The sequence below is a fragment of the Chiloscyllium plagiosum genome, unplaced genomic scaffold, assembly GCF_037043375.1.
Source record: "Chiloscyllium plagiosum isolate Xiang-an unplaced genomic scaffold, Cpla_swu_hap1 HiC_scaffold_19, whole genome shotgun sequence".
Lineage (NCBI taxonomy): Eukaryota > Metazoa > Chordata > Chondrichthyes > Orectolobiformes > Hemiscylliidae > Chiloscyllium > Chiloscyllium plagiosum.
Window position 1 is genome coordinate 20,152,368 of NW_028270157.1, and position 19,655 is coordinate 20,172,022.

A 19,655-nucleotide genomic window follows, 5' to 3' on the forward strand; every position below is an offset into this window, starting at 1 on the left:
ATTGGGTTTCCCAGAAATCCAGCAAACTTGATTATCATTACTAACCATTGTCAATGAACAGCTTTTCTCAGTTTTGTTTCACAACTTCACCCCAATGGTATTTGATCTGCTGTGACCTCTGGGGCTGCTAATCCAGGAATGTAACGCAAATCCATCCAGACACAAAGGTCATTCTCCACAGGAGAGCTGAAGGTATCCCTTTCCAGCTGATCCCTTACTGTTGAGGTACTCATGATTTGGAGGTGCCGGTTTTGGACTGGGGTGGACAAAGTTAAAAATCACACACCAGGTTATAGTCCAACAGGTTTAATTGGAAGCACTAGCTTTTGGAGAACTGCTCCTTCATCAGGTGTATGTCACAACCACCTGATGAAGGAGCAGCACTCCGAAAGCTAGTGCTTCCAATTCAACCTGTTGGACTATAACCTGGTGTGTGATTTTTAACTTTGCTGAGGTACTGACTGTGAGCAATGTTTGAAAGGTTGGTCACAGGGTAATTCTTGTTGTGAAAGGATAGGGCTGTGTACTGAGCAGGGTAACTGCTGGCATTTGATTTCAGTTAATAAAGCTGAAATGAGTATCAGCATCCAGGAAACAAATAAAAACACAAGTAAAAGTGAGAGGAGGAAGACTGAGAAGCAGTACTTTGATCACTGCAAGAATCATCTCAGCAGATGCTGTTTACAGGGACTGACCAACTACTTTCCGAGGCTTTCCCACTGCCCATGCTTTTCCCCTGGCTGTGTCTGTATTTGTGTGTATCCGGCAAGGTTATAAAGGAATTAGAGTTTTAACTAGTAGAGTTTAATGCTGATGGTTCATAATTGTTCATCTGTAGCTGGAGTCTATTTACTTGTAATAAATAGCAATTTTTATTAAGTACAGAAACCTGGTTTATGCTTGCAGTCAAGCTGGTCTGAAAGTCAGGCAAATTAGAAAGTTTTGTGCACTTCTTAATGTCATTAACATTTGGAACCACCCCAGGAAATAGCAGACTTTATATATCCAGGGTGTTACCAAAGAGAGGCATAATGAAGCTCAATATTAATGAGGCGAGTTGCACTGTTAACAACATGGTGAACAAGTTATAATCACCTGGGTGGAGGGTTTGAGCTATGGGGAGAGGCTGAATAGACTGGGGATATTTTCCCTGGGGGCATCAGAGGCTGAGGGAAGACCTTGTAGAGGCTTATAAAATCATGAAGGGTATGGATAGGGTAACTAGCCAAGGTCTTTTCCCCAGGGTAGGGGAGTCCAAAATTAGATGGCATAGGCTTAAGATGAGAGGTGAAAAATTTAAAAGAGATCTACGGGACAACTTTTTCACACAGAGGGTGGTGCATGCATGAAATGAGCTGCCTGAGGAAGTGGTGGAGGCTAGTACAATTACAGCATTTAACAGGCATCTGGATGGGTGTATGAATAAGGAGGGTTCAGAGGAAGATGGGTCAAATCCTGACAAATGGGACTAGATTAATTTAGGATATCTGGTCAGCATGGATGAGTTGAACCGAAGGGTCTGTTTCCGTTCTGTATAACTCTATGACTCTATGTTATTGTAAACTCACTGCTGACTACAAGAAACTTACCATATCGCTTATTAAAAGCATATAAGATGGAGGAAGTGCTTCTGATGTTGAGATAGGCCTTTCTAGACTTGTTGTTCAATTGTCCCACATGTCTCATTACAGTCCCACATCACCCAAACTCCGATAAGGCTCTGCCCTTTGTGTAGTTCCAAATGAGACAGATTATCAAGTTTCATTCTGACATTTCTATTTATTAGAAGTAATCTGATCCAAATGTCCTCTTTACAGTCTAAATCATATTGAGAAATTGAATCACATACTGTGCCATAGTAACAATAGCATCCAGGAGCTGCACCTCCTTGGTACATAACATTAAAGTTGTTCTAATACGCTGCTGTTGGTCTGCAAAGATAGTTTGGTTGAACTACATATTAGATAATGTTGCAATAATGCAAAGCAGCAGAGATTGAGGAAGCAAAATTCCATTTTACTGTTCCTACAGCTCATTACAGGAAGTAAAAAGATAGAACTTGCATTTCTATAGAGCCATGTACCTCCTCAGTGCACGCCAAAGCACTTTACAGCCAATGAAATCCTTCTGAAGACCAACCACTGGTGTAATGATGGGAAAGGCAGCAAATTTGTGCACACCATAAAAATGATAATGAATTAATAATCCACTTAGAGATGTCAATTGAGAGATGAGAATCAACCAGAAACATTGGCAACTATTCTCCTGCTCTTCCTTAAAATAGTGATCATTGGATTTTTGTGTTCACCTGAGAGGGCAGAGTAAGGTTAGCATTTGGAGCCTGCACCATAATGGTATTGTGGTTCTACCTGCAGCAGTTCAAGAAGGCAGCTCACTACCACCTTCTCAATGGCAACCAGGAATGGACAATTATTGCTGGCTCACACAATGACACCCATGCCACCTGCATGAATGAATAAACTCGTCCAAAAAACTCATCTCTGACCGTTTAACTTTCGCTCACTCTTACAATGCAATGTCTAAATCTCTAGAGTGGAGTCCTGAACCATGCCCTTTGAATTCAGAGCTCCCCTCTGAGCAATTGCTATCCTGTTTAGACTGAATTATCAGAGGCAGTGCACTCTGGCATTGAGTGATGCGTCATTCTGGAGCATGCAAATATAGTACAGCGAATCTTTATCCTATGGTCCATGATGTTGTCAAATCAGGGTTTAGCTCACTTATGCCAAGATTTTTTCTTTAATTCATTGGAAATTATTGGCAAGGCTAGCCCTGGGACTGAGTGGCTCAGTATAATAACTGCACACGGTCGATTAAGAGACACACTACATTCCTTGGGGTCATATGTTGGCCAGACCAAGTAAGGATGACAGAATTTCTTCCCTGAAGGACATTAGAGAACCAAATGGGTTTATACAATAATCGATGATCGTTTCACACTCACTGGCTTAATAACCTGCTTATTCTTCATTCACAAGGTGTGGGCGATGCTGGCTGGATCCTTAGTTGCCCTGAGGAAGATAATGGTGAACTGTCTTCATGATTTGCTGCAATCTATAGGGTGTGGATGCATCCACAGTGTTGTTAGGGTGAGAGTTCCAGGATCTAGACCCAGTGGTACTGAAGGAACAGCAATACATTTCCAAGTTGTGTGTGTGGTTGGAGGGGAACTTTCAGGGTTAACATTCCCATGTACTTGCTCCCTTTGTCCATCTTCATGTTAGTAATCACAAATTTGATCGGTACTGTCGAAGCAGCTCCAGTGAAGTTTTACTGTAAATGGTACATACTGAGCGTCGGTGTGGAGGAAGTGAATGTTTGCCAATGTAGTTTCAAGCTTCAGGTTTATTAGTTGAATTCAAATTTCACGGACAGCTGTGGGAGATTTGAACCCTAGCTGCAGGAACATTAGCCTCAGAATTACATGTGATATTATCATCTCTCCTTATTAGAAAGTTGCTTCTTGCATTTTTCAACACTGGCATGTGGGACAAATGTGATAACATGTGATAAAATTGTGAATTCTGTCCTTAGATGTTGATTTCAGAATGTTCCTTTTATTTTCAGTACCAGTACTTCCCTTTAACTTTGCATTCTTCACAGCTGTTTCCCTCCTGACTGATTGGGTTTCGCTCTCGTTCACATCAAGCCTGTTGAATTTTCAATATGAAGCGTTCATAAGCAGAGTGAGACATCTAAGGAGACCTTGGAACATCAACTGTATTGGGATCACATTCCAACATTGCACGGATCCACTGATCTCCCAGAGCTCCTTCAATAAATTCCTCCTGGCTGATAACAGCTGAAAAGATAAGTGAACAACTATAAATCCAAAGGTTTCTTCAAATGTATCTGTTGCAATCCTGCCTGAAATGCCTGGATCCTGCATGTTGGGTAAAATGCAGCATTGATCTTGCTGAATGAACACTGCGGGTTATCTTACTCCATTTGTCTGGATGAGTACATGCACTCAAGATGCTTGACATCATCTGGGACAAAGCCTCATCCACATCCTATCCACCACCTTCAATATTTACTCCCTCTGACACTGGTAAACAGTACCATCTCCAAGATGCATGGCAGCACTTCTGACAGCACCTTCCATCATTTGATCTCCATCATTTAGAGGGCCAAGGCAAGCAGTTACATGGAAACACAAAGTTGGTGAAATCAGTTTCAATCATGGCTGTCGAAGGAGCCTTGATGTATTGCTGCAGTGAATCTTACAGGGTAACACATTGCTGCCATTCAGCATCAGAGGGGGAGGTGGAGGAGCTGGACTTGGTGCCAGTCAAATTGGCTGTGTTGTGCTTGATAGTGTCACGCTATGTGGTTGTAGTTTGAGCTGAACTCATCCAGGTAAGTGGAGAGGATTCCATCAGACTCCTGATTTGTCACTTGCAAATGGATGACAAGACTTGAGGTGGCAAATAGGACTAAGTCAGATTGGGATCTCCTGTTGGCATGGATGAGTTGGACCGAAGGGTCTGTGTGTGCTTTATAACTTACGACTCTCTGACTCTATCAGTCAGGAGATGAGTTATTCACTGCTGAACTCCCAGCATCTGACCTGGTCTTGAGGCCACTGTATTTGAATGACCAGTTCAGTTTCTGGTCAACAAGGGTAACCCACAAGATGTTGATAGTGGGGAAATTTAATTATCATAACTATATCCCTAAATTCGTGTTGCCCACAGGTTTTGAGACAATGTGTATTAATGCAAAGTCTAAATTGTTAGTATTTTGTTGAAGCTTTCTGTCTTGCATTCATCAGGAAGTAATACCCATGTAACGATAAACCTAGAGTGTACTACATAATAAGAGAGTCCTGATTGACTAGTAACTGGATTCTTTATCAGCAATACTCAAATTTTGCACCAAGTGACTACTTGTAAATATAAATTGTGAACAACAGTAGCCCCAGCACTCAACTTTGTGTAAAACAGCTTTGTACTTTCATTCAGTTGCTACCCTTTGCCTCTTCCATTCACCACTGTCAGCATTACAGGATATGGGGAGCAAAGTATACAGTATTTGCTGAGCTGAAGTATACAGAGGGTTGAAAGTGAGAGACCATTAAGGACAGTGAAAGAATAGTTGGTCCTGGAAATGTCAAAAGTAGAACAATAAGGAAATTTGAAAAATAACTTGCTTTCGGAAATTGGTATGAGGACACAATGCTTGTAAAACGTCACCTTTAACCATTCCTCTCCTGAGAATGAGAATCTGAGTAATTCATCATTAGTAAAATCTATAAAGCAGATTAGAAACATCATGATTTTAATTTACAGTTTCAGTTGCAAATAAGAACGTTAAAGGCAGCACGACAGAGGGAGGGTTAGGAATGGTAGGGTTAGGAATCAACTTGATTGAATGTTTTGAAGAGGTGACCAAGTGTGTAGATGAAGGCAATGCTTTTGATCAAATCTACTTGGACTTCGGTGAGGCTTTTGATAAGGTCCCACAGGGGAACTGATAGCCTATGGGATTCAAGGAAATTTGGCAAATTGGATCCACAAATGGTTGAGCGACAGGAAGCAGAGTGATGTTGGAAGGGTGTGTTTCTGAATGCCCACTGGGGTTCCACAGAGTCAGTGTTGGGGCCCTTGTTCTTTGTGGTACATAGAAATGATACAGACTTGAATGTAGGAGGGTTGATCAGTTTGCAAAAATTGGTGGTGTAGTGACTTAGACTAGAAGAAGACAGAGACAGACTGGTCAGATAGGTTGATCAGTGACATATGGAATTTAATCTGGATAAATGTGAGGTGATGCACTTGAGCAGGACAAACAAGGCAAAGGAATACATGATGGACAGTAGAACTTTAGGAAGCACTGAGGATCAGAGGGATCATGGGGTGCATGTAGGTTAGATTACTTACAGTTTGGAAACTGGCCCTTTGGCCCAACAAGTCCACATCGACCCTCTGAAGAGTAACCCACCAAGACCCATTCCACCCGACTAATGAACCTAACACTATGGGCAACTTAGCTTGGCCAATTCACCTAACCTGCACATCTTTGGATTGTGGGAGGAAACCCGGAGCACCCGGAGGAAACCTACACAGACACGGGGAGAATGTGCAAACTCCACACAGACAGCCGCCCAAGGTGGGGATTGAACCTGGGCCTTTGCTGCTGTGAGGTAGCAGTGCTAACCACTGAACCACCATGCTGCCCCATACACTGGTCCCTTAGGGTATCAGTGGTGCTGGAAGAGCACAGCAGTTCAGGCAGCATCCAAGGAGCAGCGAAATCGACGTTTCGGGCAAAAGCCCTTCATCAGGAATAAAGGCACTGAGCCTGAAGCGTGGAGAGATAAGCTAGAGGAGGGTGGGGGTGGGGAGAAAGTAGCGTAGAGTACAATGGGTGAGTGGGGGAGGGGATGAAGGTGATAGGTCAGGGAGGAGAGGGTGGAGAGGATAGGTGGAAAAGGAGATAGGCAGGTAGGACAAGTCCGGACAAGTCATGGGGACAGTGCAGAGTTGCAAGTTTAGAACTAGGGTGAGGTGGGGGAAGGGGAAATGAGGAAACTGTTGAAGTCCACATTGATGCCCTGGGGTTGAAGTGTTCCAAGGCGGAAGATGAGGCGTTCTTCCTCCAGGCGTCTGATGGAGCAGCAGTGAAGGAGGCCCAGGACCTCCATGTCCTCGGCAGAGTGGGAGGGGGAGTTGAAATATTGGGCCACGGGGCGGTGTGGTTGATTGGTGCGAGTGTCCCGGAGATGTTCCCTAAAGCGTCTGCTAGGAAGCACCCAGTCTCCCCAATGTAGAGGAGAACGTATCGGGAGCAATAGATACAATAAATGATATTGGTGGATGTGCAGGTAAAACTTTGATGGATGTGGAAGGCTCCTTTGGGGCCTTGGACAGAGGTGAGGGAGGAGGTGTGGTCGCAGGTTTTACAGTTCCTGCAGTGGCAGGGGAAGGTGCCAGGATGGGAGGGTGGGTTGTAGGGGTGTGTAGACCTGACCAGGTAGTCACGGAGGGAACGGTCTTTGCAGAAGGCGGAAAGGGGTGGGAAGGGAAATATATCCCTGGTGATGGGGTCTTTTTGGAGGTGGCAGAAATGTCGGCGGATGATTTGGTTTATGCGAAGGTTGGTAGGGTGTAAGATGAGCACCCGGGGGGTTCTGTCCTTGTTACGGTTGGAGGGGTGGGGTCTGAGGGCGGAGGTGCGGGATGTGGACGAGGTGAGTTGGAGTGCATCTTTAACCACGTGGGAAGGGAAATTGCGGTCTTTAAAGAAGGAGGCCATCTGGTGTGTTCTGTGGTGGAACTGGTCCTCCTGGGAGCAGATACGGCAGAGGTGGAGGAATTGGGAATACGGGATGGCATTTTTGCAGGAGGTAGGGTTTGAAGAGGTGTAATCCAGGTAGCTGTGGGAGTCGGTGGGTTTGTAAAAAATGTCAGTGTCAAGTCGGTCGTCATTAATGGAGATGGAGAGTCCAGGAAGGGGACGGAGGTGTCAGAGATGGTCCAGGTAAACTTAAGGTCAGGGTGGAATGTGTTGGTGAAGTTGATGAATTGCTCAACCTCCTCGCGGGATCACGAGGTGGCAAGGTGGCGCCAAGCCAGTGGATAAAGTGGGCGCAGTGGTAGTCTGAAAGCAGCATAACATTTAAGAAGTGTTTAGATGTGCACGTGCGATGCTAAGGCATATAAGGCTATGAACCATGAGCTAGCAATGGGATTAGAATAATTAGGTGGTTGTTTTTGACCAGCTTGGAGCTGAAGGGCCTGTTTCTGTGCTGTAGACCTCTATGATTATTTGAATATGAGGCTATTGGATAGTTCTTTCAAAGAGCTAGGCGAAAGTGATGCTGAAGATTAGAGTCGAGAGTGTGGTGCTGGAATAGCACAGTAGGTCAGGCAGCACCTGCTGTGCTTTTCCAGCACCACACTTTCGACTTTCAAAGAGCTAGGGAACCGTGATGGGCTGACTGACTTCATTCCATTTTGTATGATTCTATGGTTCTTAGAAAAGTAATGGAATAACTTCAACTTTGCATACATTGTCTGCCATGGTTCCAGAAGGCAGCTCACTACCACTTTCTCAAGAGCAACTGGAGACGGGCAATAAATGCTAGTGAAGCCTATGCCCCATGAGTTAATAACAAAAAAATACCTCACTTACCATCTCTGTCTTTGTCCAGCCGAATGAAAATTCTGTTGGTGCATTCTTCTGCTGTTTGGGGGTCAACTTTAGTCAGTGAAGCTGCCAAACTCATTTTATATATCGTCTAAATAGAGAGAAGCCACATTATCAAACAGAATTACGTGCACGTTGAATCAATGTGTGGATCACACAGTCTGGAACGGTTCAAGAAGGCAGCTCACTATCACCTTTTCAAATGAAATTATATATAGACAAAAATACAGGCCTAGCCAATAATACCCACAACCTATGAAAGAACTTTAAAGAAGCAACCAGTTAAACTTACAGACACACTTTTTTTTAAAACAGTATTTCTTGGGCCCTAACGCTTATCTCTTATTTCAAAGCAATCCTCAGAATATTCTTTGCTGGTTTTCAAGGCAAGTTCGTACACATTGTTCTTACACACTTGCCTCAGGTCTCTGAAACATAACATTTCCAGGGTCAAATTTCAGTCCAATATTTGAATACCAGTGAAGGTGGAGTCCCAGGGCACGTAGGTGTTAAAACAGAAGCTCCAATCTATCTGCTCAAGTGGATGTTGAAAGATTCTCTGAAACTTTGCTCATTTTAGGTCAATTCACATGGTAATAGTATAGAATACAATAGCCTTTATTGTCACATGCACTCGAATGAGTGCAATGAAAAGTTTGTAATGTCACCTACTGAATACCTAGGTACAGATACTTTGAGTGTGGTCTTAGAATTGCAATAATAAAAAAAAGTAGCATGGGACTACAGAGTTCAAAGAAGTCCCAAATGATAGTAACAAGTGAGTATAAAGTATTCAAGTTCTACTCGTTTTCGCACGAGTCCATGAACGTCAGGCTTTAGAACATGAGGCCACGCTGCCCCTACACACTGGCCCACGTCCAGGACTCACTCTGCTCCATTCTCTGGGATTCAGCCGTGATTCACTCTGATCCTGTTCTGCGACTTGGCCCGCCTGGGTTCTGGCCGTGAGACATCTCCCTTCATCTCACGTCCAAGACCAAACATTGGATTTAAAACCTTTTTCTTTGCAACTTCAATGGAAAATAAAAGAGGACAGGGTGCCCACTGACTGATTCCAACATTCAGAGGTTATGGTGCCCAGTGGGTTGGTTCTGCAGTGGTAGGTTAGGCACTGGCTGGGTTGAGCGTTGGGCAAAGTGGGCATTGACAGGGTTTCCAATGACAGGGAAACCTATGGCAGTTGCCCATCTATCGGGTGTCCATTGGTTAAGTGGATGGGTACTAATTGGGCATTGGAGCATCCATTGTACGAGTGTCAATCGGTAGTGTGTCCATTCGCAGAGTACCTATTGGACAGCGTGTCAATTAGCAGTCAAGCACAGCCGGTCAGGCAGCATCCAAGGAGCAGGAAGATCGACGTTTCGGGCAAAAGCCCCGCATCAGGAATGAGACTGGGAGCCTCAGGGGTGGAGAGATAAATGGGAAGGGGTGGGGCTGGGGGGGAAGGTAGCTGAGAGTGCAATAGGTGGATGGAGATGGGGGTAAAGGTGATAGGTCAGAAAGGAGGGTGGAGCGGATAGGTGGGAAGAAAGATTGACAGGTGGGACAGGTCATGAGGACGTTGCTGAGCTGGAATGTTGGAACTGGAGTTGGGGGAAGGGGAAATTAGGAAACTGGTGAAGTCCTCATTGATGCCCTGGGGTTGAAGGGTCCCAAGGCGGAAGATGAGGCGTTCTTCCTCCAGGCATCAGGCATTAGGGAGTGGCGATGGAGGAGGCCAGGACCTGTATGTCCTTGGTAGAGTGGGAGGTGGAGTTGAAATGTTCGGCCACGGGGCGGTGTGGTTGATTGGTGCGGGTATCCTGGAGATGTTCCCTAAAGCGCTCTGTGAGTAGGCATCCATTCTCTCCACTGTAAAGGAGACCGCATTGGGAGCAATGGATACAATAAATGATATGTGTAGAAGTGCAGGTGAAACTTTGATGGATGTGGAAGGCTTCTCTGGGGCCTTAGACAGAGGTGAAGGGTCAATTAGCAACCTGTCCATTTGGTACTAGTCCTCTCAGTCCCCAGCCAGATGTGTCAGGAGAAAGCAAATAGCATTGATAATATGATGACGCTGGGTGCTCAGGAAATTGGAAGTTTGGGATTTAGATTGAGGCCAGACCTCCCACTGCTACAAGCTAAGAGACCATGCACACATGAATGGCCAAATACCAACAATGCCCCTTTTTAAACTTGAAGTAACGGAATAGACACTGACCTGCATAATTTCCAGCATCTCTAAACGTGTAATTGCTCCATCTTTATCCTTGTCGTATAATTTAAATGACCACTTTAGTTTTTCTTCCGGACTGCCCTGTATCAGCAGACTGATAGCGGTCACATATTCATGGTAATCAACTGTCCCATCCTTCAAACACAAAAATAATCATCACCGTAATTCATCAGGTCACATCCTTTCAAGATGCTCACCCAATGGACACACACAGATGTAATGAAAAAAATTAAAATAGCCCAAAGCACTTCTCTGTCAATGGAGTATTTCTATGGTGTTCTCACTGTTCTTATATGAAGCAGGGAAAGCAGCATGTATTACTGCTAATTCCCCGCCTGGACAAGTGTGGAAGGCTAGCAACAGGAGGAGCATTTGTTTGTAAAACCGACCACCAAATGCAAAAACAATAACACTTACAGGAGCTCATGTGATCCCAGCCAAACACCCAGCAAACAGCAGGGGAGATCATTCCTAAGGAGCTTTCTGACATGAGTTTTGAACCACAGGTCATTTCCTGTGGTGATGTTATGTCTTCTGGTGAAGTCACTTCCTGTTCCTTTTCTCAGGGATGGTAGATGGGATCTAACTTGATGTGTTTGTTGATGCAGAGTACTGAGTGAATGTAAGATTCTTGGTCGTGTAAATGAGCAGAGAGATCCTGGTGTCCATATACATAGATCCCTCAAAGTTGCCACCCAGATTGCAAGGGCTGTTAAGAAGGCACACGGTGTGTTAGTTTTTATTAGTGAAGGGATTGAACAGCTGCAGCTGTACAAAACTCCAGTGCGGCCGCACTTGGAGTATTGTGTGCAGTTCTGGTCACCACATTATAGCAAGGATGTGTAAGCTTTGGAAAGGGTTCAGAGGAGATTTACTAGGATGTTACCTGGTATGGAGGGAAGATCTTATGAGGAAAGGTTGAGGGACTTGAGGCTATTTTCATTAGAGAGAAGGTTAAGAGGTGACTTAATTGAGACATAAAAGATAATCAGAGAGTGATATCGAAAGATAGGTTTCAGATTGGTTCCACAGGTCAGTGCAACATCGAGGTCCGAAGGACCTGTACTGCGCTGTAATGTTCTATGTTGTATAAGTGGGCACCTGGCAACGTCAGCTCACCACTTGCTCTGAAGCATCTCCATTTTGGACACCAGGCACCATCAACTCGGGGAACTCACCAGGGATACTGGCCACACACACCACACGTTGGCATTCAACATGTGCCAACTATCAAATAGCATCATAGCACACACTTCTGATTCACCTCTGCATTTACACTCCTGCACCTTGATCTGCATCAGCAACTATCATTGTATCTGCTGCAAGGACACTGCACTCTGGCACAGGCACCTCGGGGCTGGACTAAGCTACACTTCCAGGCTGTTCACTTGCTGTCATAGCACTCACTCACTCACTCACAGGTAATCTAGATACTCAGCAACGCCTGCTTTGCTTTGCTAAGCCTTGGGCTTTTGCAACATGCCAGGGAGACCAGGCTCTGACTTGCTGTGCTGTTTAGCACAGACACAAAGCCAGGAAGCTTGTCATGGTCCTCTGTTGACTCAAGGGGAGAGAGCCTTCAGTTGGGGGCTGCTGACTGCTAAGTCAAAGGCAGCCTTCAACAACAGTCCAAGATCTTTGATATGTCAGTCAGCTGCTCGGGGTGGTCAGTATCAGAAACCACTCCACATAAGGGATGAGGTGCCAAATGTTGGGCAGATCGCCACCCACCTTGACTCTTTTTCCCTCTCCTCATAGAATGAGAGAAAGGTAGGTACTACAGGAAATGAAAGCAGGTGCTACAACTGTTAGGTTTGGTGCAGGTTAGGAGGTGTCCTGAATGAGTGAGTAGGCAGTACCCAGGGTATGCAGGCTCACTGGTGTCGGGACATTGGAGCAGCTGAGAATGAGTGAGGGACGATGTTTCAGACAACAGTGTGAGCTAGAGCAGGAGACTTGGTGGAAGATGGATACAGTGGCAGAAATAGAGTGAGTGTAAGGTACAGAAGATGTCAGAACTGCCCTGGTGGAATAGAGAAGGTCATTGATCTTCTTCCAAAAATCCTGTGCATTCGTTCAGGTGGCTGAAATTACATTGGCCTGGGCGGCAACTTCAGACCATGGTCTGGTGTCCTGGTCTGCACTGCTGGTCCAGCAGGAGAGGTGTTCCACGTGTGCATCACCCCATTCAGCAGGACCTCCAACTGCCTGCCTGCAACGTGGGACATCAGTATCTCACAGTCTGCCACATCCAGGGCAAATGTCAGCAACGATGGAGGGCAGCTCCAGGCTGACCCAGCTTCTCTGGGTGCACAGCAGGCTCTTAAACGTGGCGCCAAAGCCCGGGATGCCTGTGAATTCTAGGATGGCCCAACAGTGTCTGGTTTATCAGGGAATAGCGAGGTCTTCTGGGAATGGCCTGTCAGGGCAAAATTGGTTGTGATGGACACCATAGAGACAGGGTCATTGAGTCATACAGCGCAGAAACAGACCTTTTTGTCCAACCAGTCTACACCGACCATGTTCCAAAACTAAACTAGTCCCACCTGCCTGCGCTTGGCCTATTTCCCTTCAAACCTTTCTTGCTCATGAACTTATCGAAATGTCTTTTAAACCTTGTAACTGTGCCTGCATCCACTACTGCCTCTGGCAGTTCATTCCACAATGACCCATTCTCTGTGTAAAATCATTACCCCTCATTTCACTTTTAACTCTTTCACCTCTCACCTTAATTATATACCTGCTAGTTTTGAATACCCCCATACACCTCGAGAAAAAAAAACCCTTGTCATTCACCTTATCTATGCCCCTCGTGATTTTATAAACCTCAATAAGGTCACCCCTCAACCTCCTAAGCTACAGTAAAAGAAAGTTGCAGTCTCTTTTTATTTCCCAAATCCTCCATTCCTGGCAACATCCTGGTGAGTGGTTAATGAGATGTGGTTGCTAAGATACTCAGTAGGCCTTGCAAGATAAAGCCTTCCAAAGCACTCACTACAACTCACACTGAGCTAAGAAATCATCAACTTCAGCCCAGTTTTGTTAATTGACCATCCTTCAAGACGTGCGTTATTCTCAAAAGGGCACTTTAATCACTCACATTATACATCACTTTTCTTAATTAAATCAGGTATTAAGCTAATTAAATTAAATAATATTTAAAAAAAAAACAACCAGCAGGATTTAGTGGAAGTGTGTTTGCTTTGATTGAAGCTTTAATTGGAACCTTAGCTCTCAGACAGAGATTCCCATTGGAGAGGCGGAATCTAAAAATTACCGTTCGCCTTAGTGGTCAAATATATAACATGTTCAGTTTGTGTGTGAACTGAGTGAACAATGAAATTTAACTAGACTAGTGACTCTGCCAAAGTGTAAAGGCAATCAGCATTCGACCTCTGATAATCAATGGTCATTCTGTGGCTGATGAAACAAGAAGAGGAAGATTGAGAGAATGGAAGTGCATTAGGAAAACAGGCCAAGTCGGAGCAAGTAGTGTCCAAGTGAGTAAGATTACCTTGAAGGGAGGGCATGGGATAAAGGTCTTGTAATGAAAGCACTTCCAGAGGAATAAAAGGCAAAGGGTGTTTCCTCTTCTGGGTGCATCCACAATGAGGGAGTACTGTTTAAAAATTACAGGTCGCCTCTTTAGTACAGAAATGAAGAGGATTTTTTTTTTGTCAATGGTTGTACAACTTTGGAGCTCTCTATCTGGGAAGGTGCTAGAGGCAGATTATTTTTTAAAGCAGATTCTTATTAGGTAGGTGGGGGAATGACCCCAGTGTTCATTCCAGTGATGGTGGCAGCATGGTGAAGAGGCATCATGCCTGGTCACAAGTCCATGATGGAGCACCTAACCAGAAGGACTATAAAATGCAACGCTTCCTTTATGTCATCATTTGTTTGCCTTAATGTTCTTTATTTTAATCTATTTTTCAGCGTTTTAAGATGGCACTGGAGAGTGGAAATTTGTCACTGTATTTTATAACATGATACACATGACAATAAGTAAATAAATAAATACAAACAGGGAATGACTAATTAATATCCTTGTGAGGCTTGTTGAATGTGAGTTCCCTTGGTAACAGGCAATGGCCTATCCCAGCTGGAACTCATCACCTGAGCCTGATCTTCTTGTGGAGCAGTGGTAGTGTCCCTACCCTGGACCGGAAGGCCTGAGTTCAAATCCCACCTGCTCCAAAGGTGTGTAATAATATCTGATTTTAAAAAAAGGGTCTGTGAATCTGGCTGTCCAGGCTTGGACTACCCCAAATATGAGAAGTGGCACTTTGTTGGTGTTTAACAATAAATGATGTTCCTTTCCCATCTGGCTTCCTCAATTATGACATTGGTAACGTGAGGCAAGAACAGTTTTGGACAGCCTTGCCTTTCACTGAACCCAGTAAGACCCTGACAGGAAAGTGCCTAACTGGAATCTTATGATGCTAGTGTGGAGAATTAGCCTCAGAATGCTGAAAAATGAGGTACTTTTTCAGGCAACAGGATAGAAGGAGATCACTGATAACAAGTCATTCCCCTGACTGCGTGTGGGAACCCACCTTTCAGCATTGTAAAATGTTTAAACTTCACAAATGCCCCAGAGTCAAATCCTTTGATGACCTGAGAGCTATGACAGGGGTCCTCTACAATCCCAAACAATGGGTTATATCACAGTCTAACAGCTTTAACACAGTAAGTTTACTTCCTGAGGAATCAGTTACAGAGCATCGTGATTATGGTTCAGCACTTCTGAAAATGTTAAGGGATTGCTAAGTTTGTGGAATTAATAATGTTGCAACCTAAAGTAAGTTGCTGACAGTGCCAGGATCTGGACTTCAACAAAGCCATAGAATCCCAGAAGAAAGGGGCTGTGGAGCCTCAGCGGTCCTTAACCTTTACCACAGAGCCAAGTACACAGCAGACAACACGCCAATGATCGCCAAGGAAGGAGTCAGAGGTGGCAGGGTTCCAGAACTGGACAGGAAGCTTCTCCACAATGCAGTGAGGAGTAAGAACATCCATGCTGCAGTTGTGGTCATAGGGTCTGCTTCAAACAAGTTGTCCAAAACAGGCACAATACATACTGCCCAGGCTGAAGGGTGAAGTCACCTCAAAACAGCACATTGCAAATAAATCAGCCAGAGGATGAGGAACTGATGCAGCTAAATTACATGACTGCTCTCAAAGCAGCCCCAATTAAGACAAAACTTCAGAAACATGGAAACTCCTGAGACATGGAGGTGGATTGAGGTACCACTCATATATTGCTGAGGAGCTAACCTTTAGAATATCCCAATGGATCATCTTGTCTTTAAGCCTGCGAGACACCAAGGCTGGTTTTGGCCACATATGCTGGGGAGCTGTAAAATGTTATTAGGACCACTGTAACTCCAGTTACACATGGACAACAGACAGTCTGACTCCCCCCATCCCCCCAACCCCATTACTGGTGGTGAAAGGTCCTGGTTCCAACTTTTTGGGAAGGGACTGGATACAGAATATCTGCCTGGCTTGACAATGGATGGGGTACTGGCAATCTAGATGAAATATCAGTTGAGCTTCTTGAGTTATTGCAAAAAAGGTTATTGGGGATAGTTAAGAATGTGGAATTCCAAATACAAACGCATCAACCATATTCTAACAGATTGTGGAACAAACTCGAGGGGCCAAATGGCCTACATCTGCGCCTAAGTCACTTGCGCATATGTCAAGTTCATTCAAAACGATCTCAAATTAGGAACAATGCATCTTCACAACAACAAAACAAAGATCTATGGATACTAGAGATCTGAAACACACAAAAACAAGAATTGCTGGAGAAACTCAGTGGGTCTGGCAGCATCTGTGGGAAGAAAACAGAGTTAATCTTTTGAGTCCCGTGACGCTTCTTCAATTCTAATGAAGAGTCATTGGACTCAAAACATTAACTCTGCTTTCTCTCCATAGATCCTGCCAGACAATACATCTTAGGTCTGTTATACGTGCAAAATAATATCAGCAACATAGATTAGTGTTTTAGAAGCTGTAAAATATCCCAAAGGGATTCGGAGCAAGTTATGTGACAAAATTTGACACTGAACCTCATATCGTGACAGATCATCAAATGGCCAACGAGTTAGATTTTAAAAAGTGACTTTAAGTGAGAGAGGGGTGGAGAAGGAACCTTAGAGGTGTAACCTGTTATAGGGAGAGCTTGGGCGTGAGATGCTCACAAGAAGCCAACATTGGAGAAATGTTAAGAGCTGTCCGGCTGAAGAAGATTATTGCACTAAGGTGTGGGCTAAGAAGGAAACCCCGGTCGCTAAGCTGTGCAGCTGTACAGCCACTGGGAGGTGCTGTGCACACTAATCCCCATGCTGACTGACATAGCTTCCAATTCCAGAAACCGCTCACACAGTAGAAATTAATTCGGGGGAGCTTTGATAGAGGGATATTAAAGTGAGGGTTAGAATTGTAAACATCAAGGTGTTGTAAAAAGGGAGTGAATGTCAGTCACAGGTGTGAAGGGGTAATGGGATTTGGTGTGAATGAGGTTATCGATGGCCGAGTTTTAGGCTTTTATGGTTGGTGGGTATTGAAGGTCAGGGAGGGGAATGTTGTGAAGGTGAAGTCCAGTGAAGTGTGGAAGAAACTTTTAGCAGTAGATGAGTTGAGATGGAGCTTTACAAATCCATGTTCAGGATCCAATTGGGAAAGGGTGTGTAAGTTACTGTGAATACATTGTCACAACCAGATCAGTAAGTGTGAAGCTGGTGGAGAATGATCAAAACTGTTGATGTTCACTTTTATTACCCTGTTATCATCCAGAGTCCTGAAGATCTGCTCGGCATATTCAGAAGACTTGGGACCTACGGTCCCATCACAAAAATGGCGCCTGAACTCATGAAGGGTGATCAACCCACTAGGACACTCTTTGATGAATTTTCTGTAAGAAGGTAATACCTTAAAGTTATTAATCACCAATAATTCTAATTGTTTGCCAATAATTCTAACTGTTTACCAAAGCTGAACAGGTAGCTCATTGCCTTCTGGATCAGGGATGGCAGGACTAATGAATGAAGTGAGACAGGATCATTTAGGACTTTATTCACTGGCGTTCAGTTTCCATACTGTAGGTAATCTAATCTAATCTAATCTAATCTAATCTAATCTAATCTAATCGGGAAGTTGGAATCTCTTAGAAACTTATGAAATTCTAACTGGACTCGACAGGCTAATGGCAGGCAAGATGTACCCAATGACTGGGGATTCCAGAGCCAGGGATCACAGGCTAATGATACAGAGTAGTTCATTTCGGACTGAGTTGAGGAGAGATTTCTTCACCCAGAGAGTGGTGAGCCTGTCTAATTCTATACCACAGAAAGTGGTTGAAGCCAAGACATTGAATGTTTTCAGGACAGATATAATCCTTAGGGCTAAAGGGATCAAAGGAGCCTATGTGGGAATAGAGTACTGTGCAGGTTGATTATATTGAATGGTGGACCAGGATCAAAGAGCTGAATGGTCTGTTCCAGTTTTCTGTGGGTTTGTGCGTTTTTTCTTTGTTTCCCTGTCAGGAGACTGTGACCTCATGACAACAACAAAAATATAGCACCTGTAATCTATTAAAGATCCAAAGGTCTAGCAAGGTTTGAGATTGAGATTCAGAAGGTGATAATAGGGCAATGGCTAAAAGCTTGTTCAAAGAGGAATGTTCCAGGAGGCATCTTAAAACAAGGCAGAGAGAAGCGGAGGGATTTAAGGCTACAATCATATCAGCCACGATCTTATTGAATGATGAGCAGACTCAGGAAGCTGACTGTGTCGAAAGTGTGGCGCTGGAAAAGCACAGCAGGTCAGGCAGCATCCGAGGAGCAGGAGAATCGACATTTCGGGCAAGAGCCCTTCATCAGGAATCATCATTCTGATAAAATGTCGATTCTCCTGCTCCTCGGATGTTGCCTGACCTGCTGTGTTTTTCCAGCACCACACTCTCAATTCTGATCTCCAGCATCTGCAGTCCTCACTTTCTCTTCAAGGAGCTGACTGGCCTATTCCTACTCTTACTTTGTAAGTTTGCATGTATTTTCGAATTTCTGGTGTTTGGCTTTGAACCAATATCCACTCTGAGTGTTCTGACTCCGACAGCTACCTTGACTGTAAATTCTCACAACCTGCGAGGACTCATTCCATTCTCCTAGTCTCCCCAGCCTTGCCACACCTATCCCATGATACCACTACCATGCAGCTGTCTTCCTCTTTCCTCAAAGGGGATTCTCCCCCCGCCCTCTCTCCCTGTGTTTCGAGTCCATCGCATTCCCCACATTTCTGTTCATATTGGAGAACCAATCAGCTCACTTTGTTCTTGCAATATAAATGATTGTGTTGTTTTAAAATGTGACATTCTTACATCATGTCCTGATGAGTGCAAGACGAAAAGCTTCAACAGCCAGTCTCTATCTTTAATAAGATTCAAGATCAGTGTTACCAATTTCCTTTTGTCTTCCACTGTGAGACTTGGTGGCATTTAATCTCTCCCGCCTTCCACCTTATCACAAAACTTGCCTTTTACTGTTTTCCTAAATTCCGCCCTATTCCTGCCCACCTCAATAGCTGAAACATTTGAAAATGCTCCTAGTTCTGACAAGATTTTGGACCTCCAACATTAACCCCGTTCCTAATTCAAGCAAAGCTAGCTGATCTGCTGAGATTTCTAACAATTTCTGTCTCGATTACTGAGATACAATGACCATATTAAACTAGACTAATTACTCACATGAAACACCTCCTAATTATAGCTGCTGATTCCACTGTTTGCTGCTAGTGACGTTCTCATTTCTTGCTAAGTGTGAAAAAACAAAACTAAATGCTATAAACTCTTGCCGAATATATTTTGTTCTGATAAAACTTTCAGAAAATATCTCCACCATACATGGACAGCTACAGTTTGCTAATGATAAGAAAGATTACCTGTACCATACATGAAGTTCCAGAACATACGTATCCTTCCTCCTTGGAGGAAGCACAGCGCTCTGGCCCATATTTCACACGGAACAATTCTCCAGATTGCACTTTATCTTTATATACACAAAGGAAGATTAACTTCAATGTAGCTGAGTGCACTTTGAGAATTAACTCCAAAGAACATAATCTGTGCTGACCTTCAAAAGTACGATTACCTTATAATTAGTGGAGTTTCATTAACCAATGGACTCCAGTTGTTTGGTCTTACTATGTACCTGTTGCTGACTGGAGCTCACCACATATT

General features: G+C 44.1%; 1 protein-coding gene across 1 annotated transcript; it reads right to left on the minus strand.

Annotated features, from left to right (window-relative positions):
- Nucleotides 1–1,765: 1,765 nt before the first annotated feature.
- On the minus strand, nt 1,766–19,428 carry LOC122559397 (guanylyl cyclase inhibitory protein). Its single transcript, XM_043708845.2, has 5 exons — nt 19,358–19,428; nt 17,201–17,333; nt 10,397–10,546; nt 8,158–8,263; nt 1,766–3,823 (listed from the first exon to the last, which is right to left on the minus strand). The coding sequence occupies exons 1-5, from the start codon at nt 19,426–19,428 to the stop codon at nt 3,717–3,719; spliced, it is 567 nt and encodes a 188-aa protein (XP_043564780.2). The 3' UTR covers nt 1,766–3,716.
- Nucleotides 19,429–19,655: the final 227 nt, after the last annotated feature.

What these genes read in the sequence shown, in the direction of transcription:
- LOC122559397 (XM_043708845.2), bottom strand. Translation starts at nt 19,428, where the DNA reads ATGGGCCAGAGCGCTGTGCTTCCTCCAAGGAGGAAGGATACGTATGTT. An exon ending in GAACTTCATGTATGGTACAG is followed by an intron (nt 17,334 to 19,357) that starts GTAATCTTTCTT and finishes ACCTTCTTACAG; the next exon opens with AAAATTCATCAAAGAGTGTC. An exon ending in AGATGCTGGAAATTATGCAG is followed by an intron (nt 8,264 to 10,396) that starts GTCAGTGTCTAT and finishes CTCTCTATTTAG; the next exon opens with ACGATATATAAAATGAGTTT.